This window comes from Pseudorca crassidens, chromosome 4 (assembly GCF_039906515.1).
Source record: "Pseudorca crassidens isolate mPseCra1 chromosome 4, mPseCra1.hap1, whole genome shotgun sequence".
Taxonomy (NCBI): domain Eukaryota; kingdom Metazoa; phylum Chordata; class Mammalia; order Artiodactyla; family Delphinidae; genus Pseudorca; species Pseudorca crassidens.
The window spans coordinates 134431913-134453623 of record NC_090299.1 but is presented as its reverse complement, the minus strand read 5'-3'; the positions used below and the strand labels follow the sequence as shown (position 1 = coordinate 134453623).

Below are 21711 nucleotides of genomic sequence, written 5' to 3'. Positions count from 1 at the left end.
CCCAGCTCTGTTCCAATGCTGGCCTGTATTCAGTACATCCTCCTGAATTCTCCGAGATTGCTAGGAAAAATACTCCCAAGATATGGGTAGGATTAGATACTGAAAGGGAGATTTAATTCCTAATCTCCTGGTTCCTATTAATCCAATCTCTCTACTGGAGGAAATACAGAAGAAAGAAGCCACAGGTGGAAAAGAACAAGCCTCATCTAAGTATGTTTCCAAGGCTAGATGCCAACCAATACCGGGCAATAGAAATTCTGGTGTTACCCTTTCCACACATAAACCACCCTTTCCACACATAAACCACTCATGCTTAATTTCCCTCAAGAGTTCCAGAATTCACTGGGAGTTCTCAAGGGTCTTTCAGATGGCTTGTATATAGTGGTCTCTAGTAATACAAATGTGGTTTAGAACGTGTAGATGTCTGCTTATCTGTCTTAAGCCATTAATGCATTATTTATCGGTGACAACCATAACTGGTATCCAATCAAAAGTATCCCCATCCATCTCTTTGGAAGATATATGGGGATTTACTCGTGTGTGCGTGCGATCATGGGAAATAGGGGCAAGTAAGGAAGATGGCCCGCTCAACCTTGCTACTATCATTAGCAGCCTGATAAAGTTTGAGACCCGTCGTCCTAGAACAGAAGAAAGCTCACAAGGGTGCTCAGGGTGATTTTACAAGAACCTTTTTCTCTCCTCATAAAACACGTCTGGAATTTCAATACATGTTTTCAGTGTCAGCCTCGCAAAGGCCATTATGCAATGAAACTAACTTTATCCAAAAATTCCCTTCATGAACTGGAATCTGGAATGAGGGGAAAGACCAGCTCAAATTATTTTTTACAATTAAAAAGTAAGATGTTTAGCAACAAAGACAGTTTGATTATTTTAACATGTGCAGATAACACTCATTCATTAATTCAACTAACAGACATTTACAGGGTGCCTTCAAGTAGTGAGCGTCGTGTGAGGATCTAGAAAGCATGATGAACAAGACAAACACAGAACCAGGAGACAGGTACTGGGGACAGGTGGGACCCAAAGGGGGCCATGGGGACCGAGGTGGCTGCACCTGAGTCTGCCTGGAAAAGTGCTGTCTTGTTCTAATGAATGACAGAATGATCTGTAATTATTAAATGAAAAGCACAGTCTAAATAACGATAGCCTCTGATTACATTGTAATTATACCATTTGTAGTCTCCCAAGGAGATAAATCGTTCTCTTTCAGTTTTGTTTGTACTATCAATGATAAACAGGCCTAGTAAATTCACGAAGAGAAAAAGGTGCACTTTAGCACAGCCCTTGCATCAATAATCAAAATTCTATGTCAGTGAGGTCAGCATTAAGGAGATTCGGCTGTCATTAGACTCCTGCCATGAAAAAAAAGAACCTTGGTGAAGGATTACTAATCAACTGACATAATGATGCAATAGACAGGGCAAAAAACTATTTAATCATCTATCTTCAGTTTGGGGATTGCCAGATAAAACAGAATATGCTCAGTTAAGTCTGAATTTCAGATAAACAACAAATAATTTTTTAGCATAAGTATGTCCCAAATATTGAACTGGATATAGTTTTACTAAAATATTTTTCGTTGTTTATCTGAACCATTTTAACTGGGTGCCCTGGATTTTTATTTGCTAAACCTGGTGACCCTATTGACTTTGAATTCTCAGCAGCATTCAAAATGTTACTGTGTATGTTTGGGCAGAATTATCCCCTGACAGACTAGTCTGCCAATGTTTCTTAGGTTTATGATGAAATCTACAAGGCATGGGTCTCACGAATCAGTTAACCAGTCATGTGGGTTTGCACATATTTCCCCCAGGTCATGTCCTGTAGTTTGTCCCGCCCTCCCTCAGAGCAGAACCTTCCCTTATTAGTATCATAATCCTAAGAACAAACTGCTCTTTCCCGTAGCTCAACGAACGTTAAGATTCCCAAATGCAAATTCTTAGGTACTGGAGAGCAAAACTTACTGCATTGTTTTCCAGCCCCTGCCTGAGGAAACAGCTTAGCTTCCTTAGTACATTTTTTTGGTAGCTTGGATGGAATCTGATAACAAAAAGGGGGCATGTTATCACATGAACTGGGGTCTCCAGGGCAATAAAAAAATGATAAGGCTTTGAAATCCTTTTATTTCAAAGGAAATAAAAGCTTCTTAGTCTGGTGTTAAAGGCACCACCTTTCTTTCTAACTTTTTCCTCCAGAGGAGGCTGGCAAACCATGGCCAGCTGCCTGTTTTTGTAAATACAGTTTTACTGGAACACAGCCATGAACATTCCTTTCCGTATCCTCTGTGGCTGCTTTCATATGACAACAGCAGAGTTGAATAGTTGCAACAGAGGCCGAATGTGGCCCGAGAAGCCTACAATATTTACTATCTCACCCCAGGCAGAAAAAGTTTGCCGACTCCCGCTCTAGAATCCTCTGCTCACATTAGTTTATTCACTGGGCCGAAGCACACAGCTATGTATCTTAGCTCCTATACTATGTTTTCCCTGCCTCTTCCCTTAAAACATATATAACCAAACTTTTAAAATCCCTGAGGACACATTCAGGAAAAAAAAGTTACGGGTCACATTTTCCTTTTTTTAAATTCAAAACAAAAATGACTTTGGGAAAAGAATGAATATTCTCCAACCTCTGGTCTTTTTCTATTTCAGAAAGAAATCAACCATGAGAAAATGGCACTATTTTGTAGCAACTCAATCATTAATATCTGGTTATATCTGAGAAGTAGCTATGGAGGAATAACTTTCTAATCTTCCTTGCTGAAACTGGATTGGGAGCTGTGTTATGAAGGAAGGTGTTCTCATCACTGGCCTCCCCAGAGCCTACCCATCCTCCATATGGAGCCGTACTTCCCACAGAGTCTACCTTGACCTCTGCAACCACAGTCACTGAAGCCTAGTCATGGACTAGTACAGGATGTGCCACGTCTTTATCCATGATCAGCTTACGGGTCCTATTTCTCTAAATAGATTGTAAGCCCTTTACAGGAACAAATTAGGCATTATGTATTCCTCCCTAACATATAAACACAGCATATCTTCAAGTGATATTTCCTAAATGAAAGAGTGGAACTGGGATAATCTTGCTTTGAGAAGAGAAAATTGAGAGGGAACATAAGGATGTTAAGAGTATTTCTCAAGTGCAGGGAGGATTCTTTATATGAAGTGTATGTGCATACAGTCTGCAAGTTAGGAAAGTTTCTTAAACGCTCTGCTTTATTTCTCCATTTGTAAACTGCAGCTGCTAATAGGGTTATTAAAAAGTACATGGGTTGATACATATTAAGTGCTTAGAAGATGATCTGGGACATAATGATTGCTCGAATAAATAACAGCTATTGTTATTAAGCATGCACTTTCATGTACATGATGGTGAGCTTTCTACTGAGAAACTTGGCCTAAAACAGCAGCAGCAGGGAAATAGTTATGAGACACTGGAATAGATCATCAAAGAAACTGACAACACTGCTCTAAATCTACTTAAAAAAAAAACAAGTAAGGTCTTCCGTGGTGGCGCAGTGGTTAAGAATCCGCCTGCCAATGCAGGGGACACGGGTTCGAGCCCTGGCCCGGGAAGATCCTACATGCCGCAGAGCAACTAAGCCCGTGAGCCACAACTACTGAGCCTGCGTTCTAGAGCCCGTGAGCCACAACTACTGAGCCCACGTGCCACAAACTACTGAAGCCCATGCGCGTAGAGCCCGTGCTCCGCAACAAGAGAAGCTACCCCAATGAGAAGCCCACGCACCACAATGAAGAGTAGCCCCTGCTCACAGCAACTAGAAAAAGCCTGCGCGCAGCAACAAAGACCCAACGTAGCCAAAAATAAATAAATTATATATATTACTTAAAAAAAAACCACACAAGTAAGAAAGATCCCTCTCTGTCTGAGGGAAGGATGGAATAAATGCTTCTTTAAGTGAAAAAAGTAATATGTATTCATTGTAAAGTGAACAAATAAATCAAATACTACAAAGATGTAGAAACTCCCAGTACTCTTACCCAATTTGGCAATTTACCATTTAAGACTTTTTTCCATTTATATATTAAGCACTTTCCCACCTGTGTGGTGTTTTTTTTTTTTTTTTAACAAAAAAGGGGATCATATCATACACAATGTTCTTGACTTGTATTTTCTTAAAATTTCTTTCAACATCTTGGCAGATTTTTTAGTATGTTAAGAAGCTGCAAAACTGGTTTGATTTTTCTGGTACCAGCATCTGAATCAAATAACTCGAAAACATGGAGAAAATTTAAAAATCAATTTTAATTAGATTTCTTTCTTTCCATATACACAGACCATTTTCATCTGTTTTATCAAAGCTCTTGTACTTAAATTTCCAGTATTAAATTGAATGAGAAAATCTAACTTACAAAGAAATGAAAATTTTTTATAATTGTTTACCTAGACTGATACAGCTGCAATCTATTCAACTATTTTCATTTTAAAGTTCTCTTTAATATCGAATACACAAAAGTGTTCTTAGGAGACTAAACAGCTTTGGCTTTTCCTTCATATTTTGGCCTCTAGAAGGTTTGGGGTTTTCCAGCTCCTGAGGCATAAACTCTGTTCCCTCCCCCACTGTGTTGCCTTTCTTTTGTCTGGTATAGAATCAAGAGGGAAATTTTAAATGAATGATAATTTTACTTTAAATTCCTGTCTCTAACCAAATTAAATTATGACTCTTAGTATTAAAACATTGTCTTAAGAACTAGTTATATGACAATATATATTATCTCTTTTTTTTTAATTGAGATAGTACTGACATATAACATTATACTACATATTATCTCTTAAAATCTTGAAAACTAAGTAAAGAAGAACATCAATAACAAACCCAAATCATCTGCTGGGGCTAGATGCAACGAGAAACTTCAGCTTCTTCCAAGATGTGACAAGCAAACTGAATGGAGCTCTGTAATGCTTCCATGTAATCCAGTGCACTATCTTCAAAGTTTCTTATCCTTTAATAGAAGATCTATGAGTCCGTAGGTTCTGATTGTTATAAAGTCTCAAGATAACAGTAAAATATTTGAAGAGCAATTAGTGAAATTTAGTTTTGTTCTCTAAAAATAAACCCTGAGAAAACCCTGCTGGCCATTGTTATCAACGGATAATAATTAACAGCAGTAATAAAATATAATAGGAATAATGATAACAATAATAATCCATCCTTGAGCTTGAGGACCTTATGCCAAGTGAAATGTCAGGCAAAGACAAATACCGTTATGTGGAATCTAAAAAAGCCTAACTCATAGAAAGAGAGTAGAGCAGTGGCTGCCAGGGGCTGGAGGATGGGGAAATGGGGAGATGCTGGTCAAAGGGTACAAACTTCCAGTTCAACTTGGCTTGAATCTCAGCTCCAGCTCTTACCAACGAGGTCACCTGGGGCAAGTTAATTCATCTCTCTATGCCTTAGTTTCTTCATAAGTACAACAAAAAAGGATTATAAAATCTACTTCACAGATTGTTGTGAAGGCTACGTGTCCAGCGTTTGAGCAGATGGTAGGTATTCAAAGTTATCCACCTCATTCCCTCTCCCTTTCTTATACATCACAAAAATCTTTGCCTCGACCAGAACTGTTCCTCAGAATACAGATGAATATATTTGTTGAGACTGGTTCCAACAAAAGCGATACAGAAGGGACTTTTGCCTTGTGTGGGAGGTTGGGATACATGAGTTCCAGCTCCAATTTCTCTAAAATGTGACCAAGCACTTTCTAAAAACCAGACAAAAGAACTCCTGCATGGACCTGACACCTGGAAAACATCAGCCTTCTCAGTGGCTCATCAGATGGGCAGCTTCTCTTAGGCTACCTGGTCAATGATCAACTACAAGGAGCCCGCTTAGCCGGATTCGTTAGTGGAGCAAATCAACATCAGAAGATGACTTGGGCAGAGGAGGATAAGTCATGGAGTAGCAAATAATATCTTGAAAACTAATTGGCATGTCCGGAGGAAGCATCAATAATGTAAAAAAAAAAAAAAAAAACCTGAATGAATTCACTTATCTCTCTCTCATAATCAGGCTAAAAACCACATGATGCCCTAATATGTCACAGCCCAAAGCCAATCTGCATTGAAATATCTCTTTCTTGTTACCATTCTAAGATTTCGAGAAGTCCTGCTAAATTGTCTTTACATCCACCAACCTTGTTTGAGATGAGAACAATTCAGGAAAAAAAAATACATTAACATGAACATCCAGAATCTGGGATTAGTATAAAAAGTAGAGATATGTAGGGCTTCCCTGGTGGCGCAGTGGTTAAGAATCCACCTGTCAATGCATGGGACATGGGTTCGAGCCGTTGTCCAGGAAGATCCCACGTGCCGCGGAGCAACTAAGCCCGTGAGCCACAACTACTGAAGCCCGTGCTCCGCAGCAAGAGAAGCCACCGCCATGAGAAGCCCACGCACCGCAACCAAGAGCAGCCCCCGCTCGCCGCAACTAGAGAAAGCCCGCGCGCAGCAACGAAGACCCAACACAGCCACAAATAGATAAATAAGTAAATTTATAAAAGACAAACAAAAAAATATCTCAAAACTAGCGAACATTCTGAAGCTTCTGAAGCTGACACAGTAGTAAAAAGGTAAAAATGTACATTTTGGCTATTTAAACTGGTTTAGAAATAGATAGCTAGTTCCTTATTTTACCTCGAGTATTCTCTGCCAACAGTGGTGGCAGAGAATAAGATGCTTAAATTCTCTGCCAACAGTGGTTTACCTCTGTGACCTGAGGACGGGGGTAAAAAAAAAGGGGGGAGCATGTTCACTTTACACATTTCTGTATTTCTGGAAGTTCTTCTTTCTACCAAGTATTTGCTACCTATGTAATTAAAAAAAAATAAAATATTCTGCTTCTGTTTTTCCAGGCCATCTTTCCTGGTGATCTGAATATTTAAAATTCTTATTCAGGTTTATCATATTCTATGTAAAGGGGAAGACTGATTCCAGAACTTTCTTGATATAAATTTTTGTTTGAAACGTTCTCACAAACCACACACCCAGTCTATGACATAGATTGTGGTGACAGTTTCATGAACGTATACTTAACTCTAAATTCATGAAGTTGTATATGTTAAATAGGTACAGCCTTTTGTATGTGAATCATGTCTCTAGTTTAAAAAAAAATCGCAATCAGGTTTTATATAAGATTAGAATGCATCAGGCCAAATCTTCTGTCACTACACTAGAATTTTCCAAACACAGCCTCCTGTAACTGCAAATAAAGCCTCTGATGGGAACATAAGCGAGTACTACAGGTTGGAACAACTTTTAAAAACTCTACCATAAACCTTTTGTTTCCTCAACTGTTATTTCAAAACCTTGATGTCACCCTTTTGGGAGGAATTTTTCCAGACTAAAGCCTCCTGACTGGCAGTAAAAGCACTGAGTGCCCACTTTGTTGTTTTTTTTTTGCGGTACACGGGCCTCTCACTGTTGTGGCCTCTCCCGTTGCGGAGCACAGGCTCCGGAAGCGCAGGCTCAGCGGCCATGGCTCACGGGCTCAGCCGCTCCGCGGCATGTGGGATCTTCCCAGACCGGGGCACGAACCCGTGTCCCCTGCGTTGGCAGGCGGACTCCCAACCACTGCACCACCAAGGAAGCCCCCACTTTGTTTTACCTGATACATCAGACCCTAAAAATGGGGTGCAGTAATAGGGAGAAAAGTTAATAGAGCAGTGTAAAGTAAGCTGCTGCTTCATTAGAGGTGACTGACTTCTCCACGACCACTTCCTGCATCCCCCTTAGAAAGATCTAACAGATTCCACAGCCTTTATTGCAGTCATAAGACTCACTAACTTTTCCGCCAACCCTTTTAGCAGATGTCTCATAACATGATCATCACTGGGCTTACGAATGAAGGTGACGAGGACCTTTTGAGAAACTGTCACCACACTGCTTCCTCCCATGTCATAAAAGCAGTGATACTGACCTTCTCCCCTCAAGGTATTAACAAGGGTAAACTTTTCAGGTCCTTGCTAATACCACCACTCTTTGAGCCTACCATTGGACCCAAGTCTCTCCAGGTGTTTGAGTGGTAGGTACAAAAACCAGTGAATTCGCGCCTCTAAAAGAAAAAAGAAAGGCAATGAATTTCCTTCTATTCCATAGTTACTGGCCTAGTGCTTCAGCCTGAGCCACTGCTCCAGCTTTCCCTGGTCATGACTCCCATGCAGATCACTGCATTTGTACAGCACACTGGGGGAACTGGATGAAGCTGGTCAGAGCCAGACGTGACTGGCTTGACACAGGGAGGGAGGGAGGCGCTTGGGAAGTCTCAGGCCCCACTCAGCCCCGCAGGGCTCATTCCTGACACACTGGTTGGGAAGCTCAGCCTAGCCCTTCAGCTCGCTGAGTCTCAGGTCCGTGAAGCGAGCCAATAACAAATACTAAACTCAACGAAGCCTGCTGGACTGTTTTCCCAGAGTCAGTCAGTTACTGGGTATGACCTCCAAACTATGAGATTTAAAACAGCAGCGTGTGCACGTGTGTGTGCGTGTGTGTATGTGTGTGTGTGTGAATGCTACCCTCTTTTTCGTCTCTCATCCTCATTCAGCAAGAATTTTTTTTTTTAATACCAAATTAACAGAAAGTGCTATGAAGCATAGAAGATGGAACAGATACAGACCGTGCCCTCAAGGAAACCTCTCTCCTGTAGGGGAAGGAAGACATTTATATAAATATATATTTGCTGAATGAATAAAAGAATAATTGCATGAGGTAAACAGTGACACTTTCCAGAAAAGAGTTATAAATAAACTTCTATGGAAGTGAGGCAGGAAAAGTTTCCTTCTGGACAGGTTAAAGGAATCGTGAGAGAAGAAAGCACTGATACCACACCGAGTAAGAGGCTGCTACGGGACTCAGTTATCCACCAGGGCAGAAGAAAGGAAGCAGAATATTCGACCATTTAACATGAATAGTTTGGAAACCAATTTCTGCTAAAAAGAGGTGGGGTGTGGGGTTGAGGACAGTGGGAAAGAGAAAGTTGGAATTAAAATAAAAATTTACAAAAGTTCTCTGATAGGTTTTTATTGCTTTCCCCACCCCTCCTTATATCAGATAATTGAGAGCCTGAGGACCTGTTAATATTTTTTAAAAGCGACTCATTCCACCTACAGAAAAGGGATTGTGGGTTACAAGCCAGTCCCTGCGATCACCCTTCAACTATCAGCTTAGACGTTTTCTTTCCTGAAGGAATTCCAAGGAATAAGGAAGCTTCAGCTCATCACCAATGTCAAGAGTTTACAGTAAGCGGTGCTGTGGCCCACAGAATTCTATAACCTGCTTTAGCTAAATCCATTTCTGAATTACCCAGTCAAGTGGTATGAACAGAGCTAGTCCTTCCATGGCTCTGAATTCCTCTAAATGCTGGAGAAATTCACACGACCGCTTTTCATTTCTGAAGCGGACACGGCTTAAAAGTCACTGTTGGCCCATGCAACCCCATCTCTTCTTGAAAGAGAAAAGTCCTAGTTATTTCCACCTATCTCAAGAGGGTGAGAAGCTTCTGCCTCACAGCGTTCTCATACGGGGGGTGAAAGCAAGGTAAAAGAACCCTGCTGTGAAAAGTATTTTCACTAGTGGTAGAACACAGGAAATACTACTTACGACATCAGCATTAAGGTATCGCACACAATGTCCAGTCATCCCAAAGACAAGCATTTAGAACACTGTGAGTCTGCAGCTGTACCCCTCCTATATCTACCCATCTTACTGCTTGGACCGCGATGACGTGGCTTTGAAGAACTTTGCTAAATAGTCTCTTGACTAATCTCAGGAGGAAAGAGAATATGCTGAGAGAATTATGAAGTTGCAGAACCAGTAAGGTGGCTGAATCTTCTTTCAAAAGGAGATCAAGAAACTGGACCATGATGTCTGAGAGTGTGCTGAACACAGAGTGAGTGTGCATTACGCTTGGAAAAGAGTGTCAATCAGCCACTACTGGAACTACACACAGTGGTCCCTGACAAAAACAATCCCCACCTGTGTGACTTTATGGAGACTCATTACCTGAACGAGGAGGTGAAATCCATCAAAGACCTGCGTGACCACCTAACCAACCTGTGCAAGAGGGGGGTCCCTGAATCTGGCACGGCAGAGGCTCTCTCTGACAAGCACACCCTTAGAGGCAATGATGGCAGAGCTGAGTCTTAGGCCATAGCCACGGGGGTGTAACTAAGCAGGACGCTATGGGACCTTCCCGAGACAGACCCCTCGCCCATATCCTCCGCTGGAGCTCCTCTCTGAAGTACCCAGATAACAGGCGCTGATACACATTTCCGGAGTTGTTTTGCAAATGCTAAAACCACCACCAAATGGAAGAAATTAACTACCTGAGGTCATACGTGGTCATGACTATGTAGCCCACAGACCTACTGGTAATGTTAACCCCTGTGACACCGCCCTGTTCCCTCACCATCAACCAAGCAGAGATATGTGTGCAAGTTGATCACATGCTCCGGGACTCCCCTCCCTCACCTGGTGTTTAAAATGCTTTCCCGAAACCCACCTGGGAGTTCGGGTGTTTTGAGCACTAATTACCCTGGGTTCATTGCTTGGCGCCTGCACTCAACGCTGCACTTGCCTTCACCACAGCCAGATGTCAGACTGGCTTTACTGCACACGGCTGAGCAGACCCAAGTTTGGTTCAGTAACAGGGGGTGGCTGACATCCCTGGTCCCCCAAGCAGTACATGCACGTTGGGGTTACTTTGACTTTTTCTATAAATGGTACTAAAATATTCACTTAAATTCTCTCATTCATATCATTCCTCCAAATAAAGTAATTTGGTACCTACTCCCCACCCCCCCAAAAAACAAAATAAAACAAAACCGTGAGTGCTACCTGCCATCAAAGAAGAAGAACTTCCCCCGTCCGTTCTTTTCTCCGTGAATGAAGTTGCCCTCAAATCTGTCTGTGGAGGAGTAGGTGACTGTGCAGAAGCCGTGCGGTAATCCGTCATCATCCAGGTGCCCTGGAGAAAGGGAACCACAAGGCAAACCTTAACATCGTCCATGCTCACCCACCATCATCTGTGCTCAGATGCTGCCAGCAAGTGCCCCGTGCAGCTCAAGGGTCCCTTCCCTGCCTGAGGGGAGAGCGAACACCAAGGTTTCCCTGCCCGCATCAGCACCGTCAACTCCGCTCTTAGGTACACTTTAGAAAGGACGGGTCCACAATAGAGGGCCTTAGACACGTGTACGGTTATGAACCAAAACACGCTCATATTTCACCAGGGACTGAGAGTTATTCTCAATAATAACACCTGCAGTGTGAGTTTCAGCTGACCCAGTACTTCCCCACAGGGTACTGCTCACGTTTGGAATTAGTGCCCCCGAGCTCTCATGCTTAACGGAAACATAGCTGAGACGGCACACTGTCTTGGCAATAAGTTATCTGGTTCTAGAACTAAGTATACAATACGACTTCATACATCATTATACAGTATGTGGAGCCCTGCTAGCCAGGCGCCCTCTGAAAAGGATAGAGCCACGGCTTCAAGACTGCCCGAATATCTACACCTCATGGTACGAACACACGAACTCAGAGTCCCTCTAAGCTTAAACTTAAGCTTAACATTGAACTTACTGCTTTACTTCACAAAATCTTTCAGCTTTGAATGTTCGGTAATCACCTTGTCATACACCCTCTACCCACTGTGTTCAGAGGGTTTGTGCTTTAAATGTAGTTAGAAGTGTCCACATGACCATTTAAGCCGTGATTTTGAACATCAACAGCGATGATTACACTGTGATCTTTAAACTGCTGGTTCTTCTTGGGTCACCGATTGGTGTACTCTTATATTTACGTTTACAGTCAATGTTTAGGTTTTTTATTATTATCTACATATTTCACAAAACCCAAGAGTCACCTCACTGGTGCCTCCCCAGTCATTCTGGTGAACTAATTTTGCAGAGGCGGGTGAAAATGAAGGCAGCAGTTAAATCTACTGGCTTTCTCCTGGGTTAATGACCTGAGTCATGGATGAAAAAGGTATAAAAGCATTAAATACTGTGTGCAGTGCAGGGACATTAAACACTTAAATGTGGCTTCCAGATGGCTCACAAACATAAAAGAAAACACAAACCATTTCACCACAACGAATGCTTTACTCTCCTAAAAGAATTTCTTCTAAAGTGATAAACGAATGTCATCCCTTAGAAGAGACAGGAAGTAAGCTCTCTTATAAAGAACGAAAAAGCTCTTTATTTGTATTATTACATAAACATAAAATAAAAATGAACAAATGCACTGTTTTATTGCTACATCTGATTCTGCATAGAATGAACTACCTGGAATATATTACATTAAAACATGGCTACTTAAATAAATCACAATCAATAAGGTTCCTTTCCTCTTAACCCAAATTGTTTTCTAACAAGGGCCAGGAAATTAATGGTTAGGAGGGAAGTAGGCCACAATTGTTTCCTTCTTGCTTAAAAACCAAAAACTGTACCTGACATAATTCAATGACACTTGAGTCATATGAAGTGATTTGGACAATTATTTTCTAAATATCTACTGATGGCGTTTCTCTCATTGAAATAAATTATATCTACTTTTTCTCCTTTCATTAAAAAAAAACCACTCAGTGTATAGTTAAAAGCTTCCTTTTATGAAATGTTGCTCAGATCAAATTAAATTTAGCTACTTGCATTCCTACAAATTTAGTATTCCACTTCTGATTTAGGTACAACTATCAGAATAATCATTTTCACTTTATATCGAGGTACTTACTAATTTATTGAAAACGCTTTCCCCATAGAAACAGTTCACATATTTCAGACTTTATAAAGTTAATGTTTGATAAAATTAGTTATTCTACTTTAGATCAAGAGAAATATTATGATAAACATGAACACTAAGAAGAAAAAAAAAATCCAATGTTAATTAATTTCCACCTTTGCTCAGTTGCAATAGTCCTATCCTATTTCTGAACAAACACTGCAGGTGCACCCTCAGCAATGGCATTTAGATATCAGAGAAACTGGGAAGCATCACAGAACACACTAAAAGCACTTGAAGGACAGTACTGAACCCCACTGAGATGAAAGCAAAAAAATCACCCCTGCTCCATGAAGGATGCTTATGCCCATGCCTCCTTCCACAGGCCAGTGAACAGAAGTCCCATCACCTTGTCAGGCTCTAGGGAGGGAGAACAGAGAAGCTGCTGAATGATGGCTGTTTCTCTGGGGACACTGTGTGTTTAGAAAGAAGGCTCAGACTTGTGACGATTCCCTGCCTTTCTAAAGGTGTTTAGGCTGCTTGTTGTGAGAAATCTCCCTCTATCAGATCACAGCAGAATCCTCTGGTTGGCTCATTTGTTTTGTTTTCTTCTCATCCTTCCAAAAGGAGGATGATGTGATCAATGACCAGGATGTGATCAATGACCGGGATCAATGAAAAGGAGCTAAAAGTTAAGGCTTGCGATAATTCAAGACTTCCACCCTGAATATGTAACAGCCGGGGGTGGTGTTCCTAGCAGTAGAACTTTATGTTTAAAACAACAGCCACAACCAAAACAATAACAACAACTAAGGGACCTTCCGAGGAAAGAAACGTCAGGAAGAAAAGACATTAGGCTGGGACTTCCCTGGTGGAGCAGTGGTTAAGAATCTGCCTGCCAATGAAGGGGATACGGGTTTGAGCCCTGGTCCGGGAAGATCCCACATGCCGCGGAGCAACTAAGCCCGTGAGCCACTACTGAACCTGTGCTCTAGAGCCTGCGAGCCACAACTACTGAGCCTGTGTGCCACAACTACTGAAGCCTGCATGCCTAGAACCCGTGCTCCGCAACAAGAGAAGCCACCACAATGAGAAGCCCGCGCACCGCAACAAAAAGTAGCCCCTGCTCGCTACAGCTAGAGAAAGCCCCCGCGCAGCAACGAAGAAGCAATGCAGCCAAAAATAAATAAATAAATTTTAAAAAGAAAAATAAAGAAAAAAAAAAGAGAAGAGATTAGGTTGCTGAGACCTCATATCTCCTATCAATGTTAGTGCGAGAGGAGCTTCTGGTACAACTCTTGTTCCGCTGCCATTTGGACAATAAGATCATGTAATATCTGTCTTGCCAGCAACAGTCAATTTAATGGAGAGGGAGACTGATACACAGAGAAGAAAAAACTCTGTATACCTACTATGCATCAGGCACTGGGTTATGTAATTTCCTGTTATCTAAATTAAACCTTACAACCATCCCTCAAATTCCACTCTTATAGATGAGGAAGCCACTGCTATGTGCCCAAGAAATACATTAACTGCTACCCTGAACGCGTTCATGGATGCTGAAGGCCCCTTCCCCCAATCCTCCAATCCCTCTTCTCTCTGGTCAAGGGCAAACTGGCCGAACACCCTTTCTTCCCTGCCGATGGTGGAAGAAGCAACCTCTAAAGAGGGAGGTGTTCTCAAGTCCCAGGCAGAGAAGTGGAAGATGCCTTTGTAGTTAAGATAGTTCTCACAGAACCACCAGGATCTTCACCAGCACATCCTGGTGGCAAATGCCTGTCTCTTCCAAGTGTTACTCAATGCAAAGAGAAATGCTAGTCCAGCTTGCTCTGATTGAGATCAATCTGTGCAATGCGCCAAGTCAGCCAACAGCCTTCCGGGCCAATTCCCACTCAACAGAGACTGAACGCCAACCCAAACAACAGGGAAAACCCACTTGAATGACTGCTCTGTGTTGGGAATGCGGTCCCAGCTCGTGTGCCGTATATCTGTCTGCAGCATGGTTTTAAATATTGACTGAAGTTAGAGGAAGAGGGAATAAAACATAATCGTCTCACAAGTCTAGTTTTCCACTCTGTTCTAAAGATCATTATCTACTGAACAGAGAGAAAGTTCAATTTTTTCCCCACGGGTTCCCTCGGAGCTTTCTCCTGAACCTGATGAGAGCCAGGCCTGTATTCTATGCAGTGACGGTACCTCTCAGCACAGGAAATTCCCTCTGGGTCGGACATCTGGCTGCTTACTGCCTCAGACTTATTCACAGGACATCTGGGTGTGTGTGTGTATATGTGTGTGTTTCCCTCAGAACCAGAGGCCCTTACATGCATTGTTGGTTTTGTATAATAGAACTACTTGAAAAAAAAAAGTAATAATAATAAAAAGGCAAACTTATTCTGTTTAGTGCAAAGAATGTGCCCTCATGATGATACACTTACGCTGGTGGTTAAAGACATAATCTGAGGGCTTCCCTGGTGGCGCAGTGGTTGAGAGTCTGCCTGCCGATACAGGGGACACGGGTTCGTGCCCCGGTCCGGGAGGATCCCGCATGCCGCGGAGAGGCTGGGCCCGTGAGCCATGGCCACTGAGCCTGTGTGTCCGGAGCCTGTGCTCCGCAACGGGAGAGGCCACAGCAGTGAGAGCCCCGCCTACCGCAAAAACAAAAACAAAAACAAAAACAAAACGTGATTTGAGTTTTGAGAGTAATCCCTTGCAAGAACTCAATTATTAGTTGTGAGGGTCTTAATTTTAATGTGAGGCCTCCACGTAGAGGGTGCTACCAGGACACCTAGCCTGTATTTTTCCTAAGTACATTGCATGAGCAGTCTTATTAGAGACAGGCAGGATGAGGTATTGGGGGACTGTTAGAAATGCTCTTAGTATTTGAGGGGTTGGGACAGTGAAACATGGAGATGCTCGTTTTCATTCTGGCCCCTTAGTTCTGGAGACTCTGCTATTTCCCATTTTTGAGGATTCTTCCTCGATGTCTCCTTTATGTTTCGAGGCCTTTCTGTTTTTTCCTACCCTCGTGACCGCTACTGCAAAGAGCCTTTTAGGTGATCGCCTCACCCGCTCCCCACTGCCCGTTCATCCCATGCTCCCGCCCTCCCAGAGCAGAGCCTTCATCCTCCATTCCCAGCTCTAAAGAGCCCTCACATGGCCCACGGCCTCCAGGACAGAGTCCACAATCTCGGCCTGTGACGAGCCGCCTTTCCCTGTCTCACCTTCCACTTTTCTCCTCCTAGGCCCTCTGTTACAGCCGAACCCAGGGATTCATCTCTGAATGTGCCTGCATAATTCCACTCCTCTCTCTCTCTTTTTTTTCCCCTTTCTTTTTAATGTCTTTGTGCTCCTGGGTTAGTACTCAATTAGCTGAAATTCCTTGATGATATTAATGAATCACACGTGAGGGTGTCCCTTTCCTTGTCGGATGATATCCGTCTCATTGAATTTTGTCAATGTAATTAGAGAAAACTTTTATCTCAACATTTTCATTTGTATTTATTTAATGAAATTGTGTCTTTTCAAATGCTTATTGGTCACCTGCCTTTTTCTTGTGAATTATTGTTTCATTCCACACCTCTCTTTACTCCCAAAGTTCCCCTCTGGACTGGACTCATCTCCACGCCACCTCTTCCGGGAAATCCTCCCCCATCTATTTCCCCAAGCTAGATGCAATTTTTACTTCCTCTCAACCACCATCATTCATCAGTTTAGATGTGATATATTTATTTCAAATTATATTAGGGACCACATTGTATTCATCTCTGTGTCTACGGGTGGACGAAGAAATAGACGTAATGACGATTTCTAGTCCCAAAGCTAAACATCACTCCCTGAAGAACGAATGAGCCTCAAAGAGTTTTTTAAAAACCACAGCAGGAGCTCAGGTGATGTCTGCAGGCCTGCTGAGGCCCAGGGCTACCTTCCCAAGGGAGCACAGCCAGCACTGTACACAGACACTCCCTCCAACCACCTGCCCTCGGGGGTTCATCCACCCTGAGCTTAGAACTCCACCCAAGCCACAGTTCCACCCGACAGAGAATCAAAATGTACGTGAGGTGACAAAAGACGCAAGTCCTGAAGAGACCAATTTCTTCCCCAGAGTATGTTTCTAAGGAGGAAGAAAAAGAAGAAAAAGGCTATCTGTTGCAGAGGCTGTAAGTTAAATTCTCTTTCCCCAAATACATTTTTCTGAAAGTCACCAAACTCTTTCAGAACCAACCTCTAAAGAGTGACATTAATAAAGAACGACACCGATGCAACATTTAACTGTGGCTTCCAAACTCAGTTACCAACTACTTCATATACTTGACTGACTCATTAAAAAAAAAGAAAGATGTAGAGAGACAGTCTGGTATGGCGCAATGGGGTTCTGGAGGTCCAAGCCTGTCTCCCACCTGGCTGAATGTCCTCAGATTAGTTCTTAACTTCTCTAAGCCTCAGTTCCCTCCTTTGTAAAATTAGGATAATATTACTAGTCATGTGATAAGACTGAATGGATAATGTGTGTGTGAAACACTTAGCACGGAGCCTGCACACGTAAGGACTAAACAATTACAGCAATGATAATTTCAGCTAAGACAAACTACCGAGAGCACAGGCTCTGTAAGTGGAGAGAGGTAGGTTAGTTGGTACTTCAACACCAAGATATTCAGACTGGCCTTTTACCAGTCCCCCAGGCATGTGTTAGATGTTAAGTAAAGACTATTACAGACAGCACTTAAAAGTCCAAGAATGGCTAAAGAAAAGCCTACTTTTACACATGCAAGCTCTAGACACTGTGAGTCTGAGCCTTGGGTGCATCTAAGGACTTTTTAAATTTCTGTGTTACTCTAGTTGTTTACTGTTAGGTACAACTGAGTCACCATGTGTCCCAGATTGCCCCAGACATTCAAGGTTTAAGCCAGCTGTCCCAGCATAAGTATTAAACAGTGACCCTTCTCAAGTATGTTCTGGTTTTGGACAATAATGCATATGGTCACCCTATATAACAGAACCTTCCTTGCTTACATGAAGAAATTTCTCTGCTTTCACCCACTGAGCAATCTCAAAAACAACATCGGTGCATTTCTAAAGCTGCTTGTTCACATTCTGCAAGGAGCCTGGGACCGTGGACAACTGGGCCTTGTGTTTCCAAACAGCTTCAAAGGGGAAGATGGGTTAACCTCGGGAGCACTGCCTGTGATCAAGGGTTTGCATTAAATTTTTATGAGTAAAAGTAAACTTTGAAGAATGAGAGCCAGTCCTAACAATTTGAGAAGAGCATTTTTCAATTATCTTTCGTAATATGAAGGCACACGTAGTCAATAATTTACATTTAAAGAAGGCTTCCAACTAACATCTTTGGGCCCCAGTAAGTCCCAGCATTGGCTTTACTCATTGGAGATAAACAGTTCAGGACACTATGAAATTAAAACACCACCATCAACACTCCTTGAAGCTGGATAAAGAAATAAGAAGTTTCAATAGTTACATTAAGACAGTTAGCTTTTATAGAATTCAGAAATATTATTCTACTTAATCTCTCCTTAAGACCTTGGGACTACAAAAGGAGTCAATTATGTTGACATAAAAACTGATTTTTTTTTCTCCCAAAGTAGCAATAAGTATGCATCCTCTTTCTTTACCGTTTCTGAGAGCTTGTTTATACAAATTAGATAGATATTCAACCAAAAGCTTAAAAAATATTTACCTAGATATCTGGTTAAAATATTCCGGAATAATATCACGCAACACTGCAAAACATGACGACGTACTGTGTACGGCAGAATCAAATAAATAAATACGCTAAATTGTATTTTCCAGTATTCACTGTTACAAAATCATAACATCTCCTGATACAAACAACTAGATTGTATAACGTCCCCACCTCGCTTTTTAGAACCAGCAAAAAAAAAAAAAAAGGTGGAGAAACTCAGCAAAACAAAGTGGCGAGAAAAGTCGGGGGAGGGGCGCTGGAAGCGAAGGGGCGGAGAAACACGACACCAAGGCGGTGATATCACCCACAGCCAACTGCATGGAATTCAGAAAGTTAAGTGTCACCCAGCAATTTCAGTCCGGGCTTGCGGCGCGCCTGCACAGCGTGGCGGCGGCGGCACCCGCCTGGGAAGCAGGAAGGGGGAAGGGCGGTTTGACTGAGTTCGCTCGGGGGCAGCAGAGGCCAGGGCCACCCGCCTCCCCGCCGGCGTGCGTTCAAGCCCCGGGTCGGGAGCGTTGTCCATGGCTCTGCAATGATTTCATCGTTTCGGAGAAGCGACCGCCCGGACCGCGGCTGCCACGTGCCTGGTCCGGCCCCGTGCGCTGCGCCGGGGGACGGACCCGGACGCGGCCGCGGTCACCGCGGGTCGCAGCGGCGAGCGGAAGGAAAGGGCTGGCGCCCGGAGAGGGGCTCGGGCTTGCCAAAAACGGGCGGGGGGATTGCTCCACGGAGACGGCCGGCCGCGGGGGGCTGAACTCCTGCGCACCGCCACCTCCCATCCCCGAAAGGGGGAAGGCCGGAGTGCCCGGCAGGTTTCGCAACTCCGAAGGCGGATGCAGGCGGTGACCGGGCGGGATGGAGCAGCAGCGCTCGCCCGGAGACCCCGGCCCAGCCGAGACCCGTTCCCGGCCTGCGCCCCGCCGCGCAGTGCGCGCTCCCAGTGGCGTGGCCGTGGCGGTCCGGCCCCTGCCCAAGCAGCGGGCCACCCGCGTAGGGGACAGTGGCGGCCGCGGGGCCCGGCGCCGCGCAGGTCGCAGCCCGCCACTCCTTCCGCGTTCCGTGCCCTCGGCGCCTCCTCCCCGGGCCCCAGAGAAATGCCTGTACCTTCCACAGCCTCCTCCACCATCTCGTCGTCGCTATCCATGGCGGCTGGGGACCCTGCCCAGCTCGGAGCCGCGCGGCTGCCTCCCGTCCCTCCGGGTGCTCCCGGCGGCTGAGCGAGCGCTGGGGCTGAACCCTGCGAGTTTGGAGGAGGAGGAAGAGGAGGAGCAGTCGGGGCTGGCTCGCACTGCCTCCCCCTAGAGCCCTTTCAATTCCTTGGCCTTAAGCCGCTCCCGCAGCAGCCGTCCCTCCTCCTTCGCCCACTTGCCCCTCGCTTCCGAGGCTCCGGGGTGCCGCCGTGGCCGCCGCCGCCGCTGCAACTTTCTCCTGTAATACCCCCTCTTTGTTATCGAGCAGCTGATCCGCTGACATCACCCAGCGCCGGTGCGCTCCCTCCCTCGCTGATTGACAGTTCCCCGTCCCTTCCCAGAAGTGAGGCTCCTTAAAACGAAAGACGCTCGGGGTCCGCGCTGACGCTACGCCCCAGCCCACCAGCCCCTGGGCCCATCAGGGTTTATCTTCTGCTTCTGCGAGGCTTGGTGCGCTCCGAGCGCCAAGCCTGGTCCTGGGCGCCGCGGGCTCCTCGCGGGCACTTGGGACCTCTGGGTATCCGCCCTCTGGGGCTCAGAACTCCGACCTCCAACTGTGCCGGGGACCACTTGGAAGTCCGCGTGCAGTGCCCGCCAGTCCCCCCTCGGGACAGCCTCCAAAGAGCAAGGCAAGCTAAGGCAGCGTTCCTAAAGCTCCAGCGCCTCAACTTCCTCTCGCCCTCGCCCCCACTTCACCCCGTTTGCCACCCGGAGCTGCACGAGTGCGGCACGCACTGGAGAGCAGGTGTCTCCGCGTTGCCGCATCACATCCGCGAGCAGGTTTCCCAAACTCAAGGGGGTGACATCCAGCCCAGATGCGGGCCTGCGGCTCCCACCCGTGCGCGCTGCGTCCCCACCCTCCTCGGGACCGTCAGGCGTCTCGGGTGATTCAGAAATTCAGCAGATCCAAATGGCAGCGGGCTCTTTATCAGGCAGGAAACAAGCGGCGCGGAAGGCCTGGCAGTTCCCTCCTCGCGCTTGTGGTAAAAGAAAAGGAGCCACCGAGCGGAGCTACTGAGGAGGGACCCTCCGTCTGGCACGCCTCCCCCCCTGTACGTGTGATGTCCCCAGCCGTCTCCCTGTTTCTCCAAGTGCCAACCTTCCACAGATTCGGGCTCTTTAAGCGGAGAACATCACGGGGCACCCGCTTCGCAGCCCCGCCACTTAGCGTCATTATGGCGTTGCCTCTTACAGGTGGCGGCAAAGGGCGGCTGTAAATAGCTGGTTAAATGGATGCAAATGTACACAATGTGCCGTGGAATTACCGGGTGCCGCTTTGGGTGTCTGCCAAGAACAGCTACTGCACGGAGGGGGCGGGGGGAGGATAGGAGAGAGCCGAGAAAGTTGTTCCATTTTGTTTTCCGAACCACGAATGAGACTTTGTGGATTTCAAAGTACTTCCAGTACCCGGGAGACCATGCCTTGCTTTTGACTTTGTGCTTAAATGCCAGGTATTTTTATCGAGTATTGTGAGTTTCTTATTAAATTCAGTTTTTCCTCTGCGAAAAAAGAGAACAATGCTAGGGACATTTGTCCCATACACTGCCAGAAATTTCAACCCCTTCTGACTGTTTCAGAAAGAGAGGGAAGGGCCCTGGACCAGGCGTTAGGAAACTTGGGTCCTCGTGCTGCTCACCTGCCTAAGGGCCCTGGGAAGACACACCTCCCAGCCTGAATTCCTCCCCTAGGAGATCCCAGGCTTCGGCTACACTGGTGTCAGGCCCTCCAGCTTAGACTAGAGGCTCTGAGTTCCCCCCAGCTTAGGCTAAGTTGATGAGAGGTCCTTCCGGCTTAGTCGATACCTTTCTGAAGTCTTCTGGCTTAAATTGAACCTCCTTAAAGTCCTCCAGAGCAGATACCTGGGCTCCAAAGCTGCAAAGAGAAGAGGTTCTTGCAGTGGAAGATGAAAGCCCCACTTTGGATTACATCATTTTCAAACATGACCCACAGAAACAGGATTTTATTTCTGATTAAAAAGAAAAACAAACAAAAACCAGCCATCATGTACTGAGCTTGGTCACTCACTGGTTTTGAGTTATATGATATTTTTTGTCATTTTCCCCTTTTAAA

At 44.8% G+C, this 21711-nt stretch overlaps 1 protein-coding gene across 3 annotated transcripts in view; it reads right to left on the bottom strand.

Moving 5' to 3' along the window:
- Positions 1-20759, bottom strand: part of SETD7 (SET domain containing 7, histone lysine methyltransferase) — a 49483-nt gene extending 28724 nt beyond the window's left edge. The window contains exons 1-3 of one of the 3 annotated variants that reach the window (XM_067736828.1): positions 20741-20759; positions 19556-19688; positions 10873-11002 (exon numbers count right to left, since the gene is read on the bottom strand). In XM_067736828.1, the coding sequence (XP_067592929.1) occupies positions 10873-11002; positions 19556-19595 (170 nt within the window). In that variant the 5' untranslated portion in view covers positions 19596-19688; positions 20741-20759. The other 2 variants (XM_067736830.1, XM_067736829.1) reach the window with 2 other exon arrangements.
- Between the last annotated feature and the right edge of the window lie 952 nt (positions 20760-21711).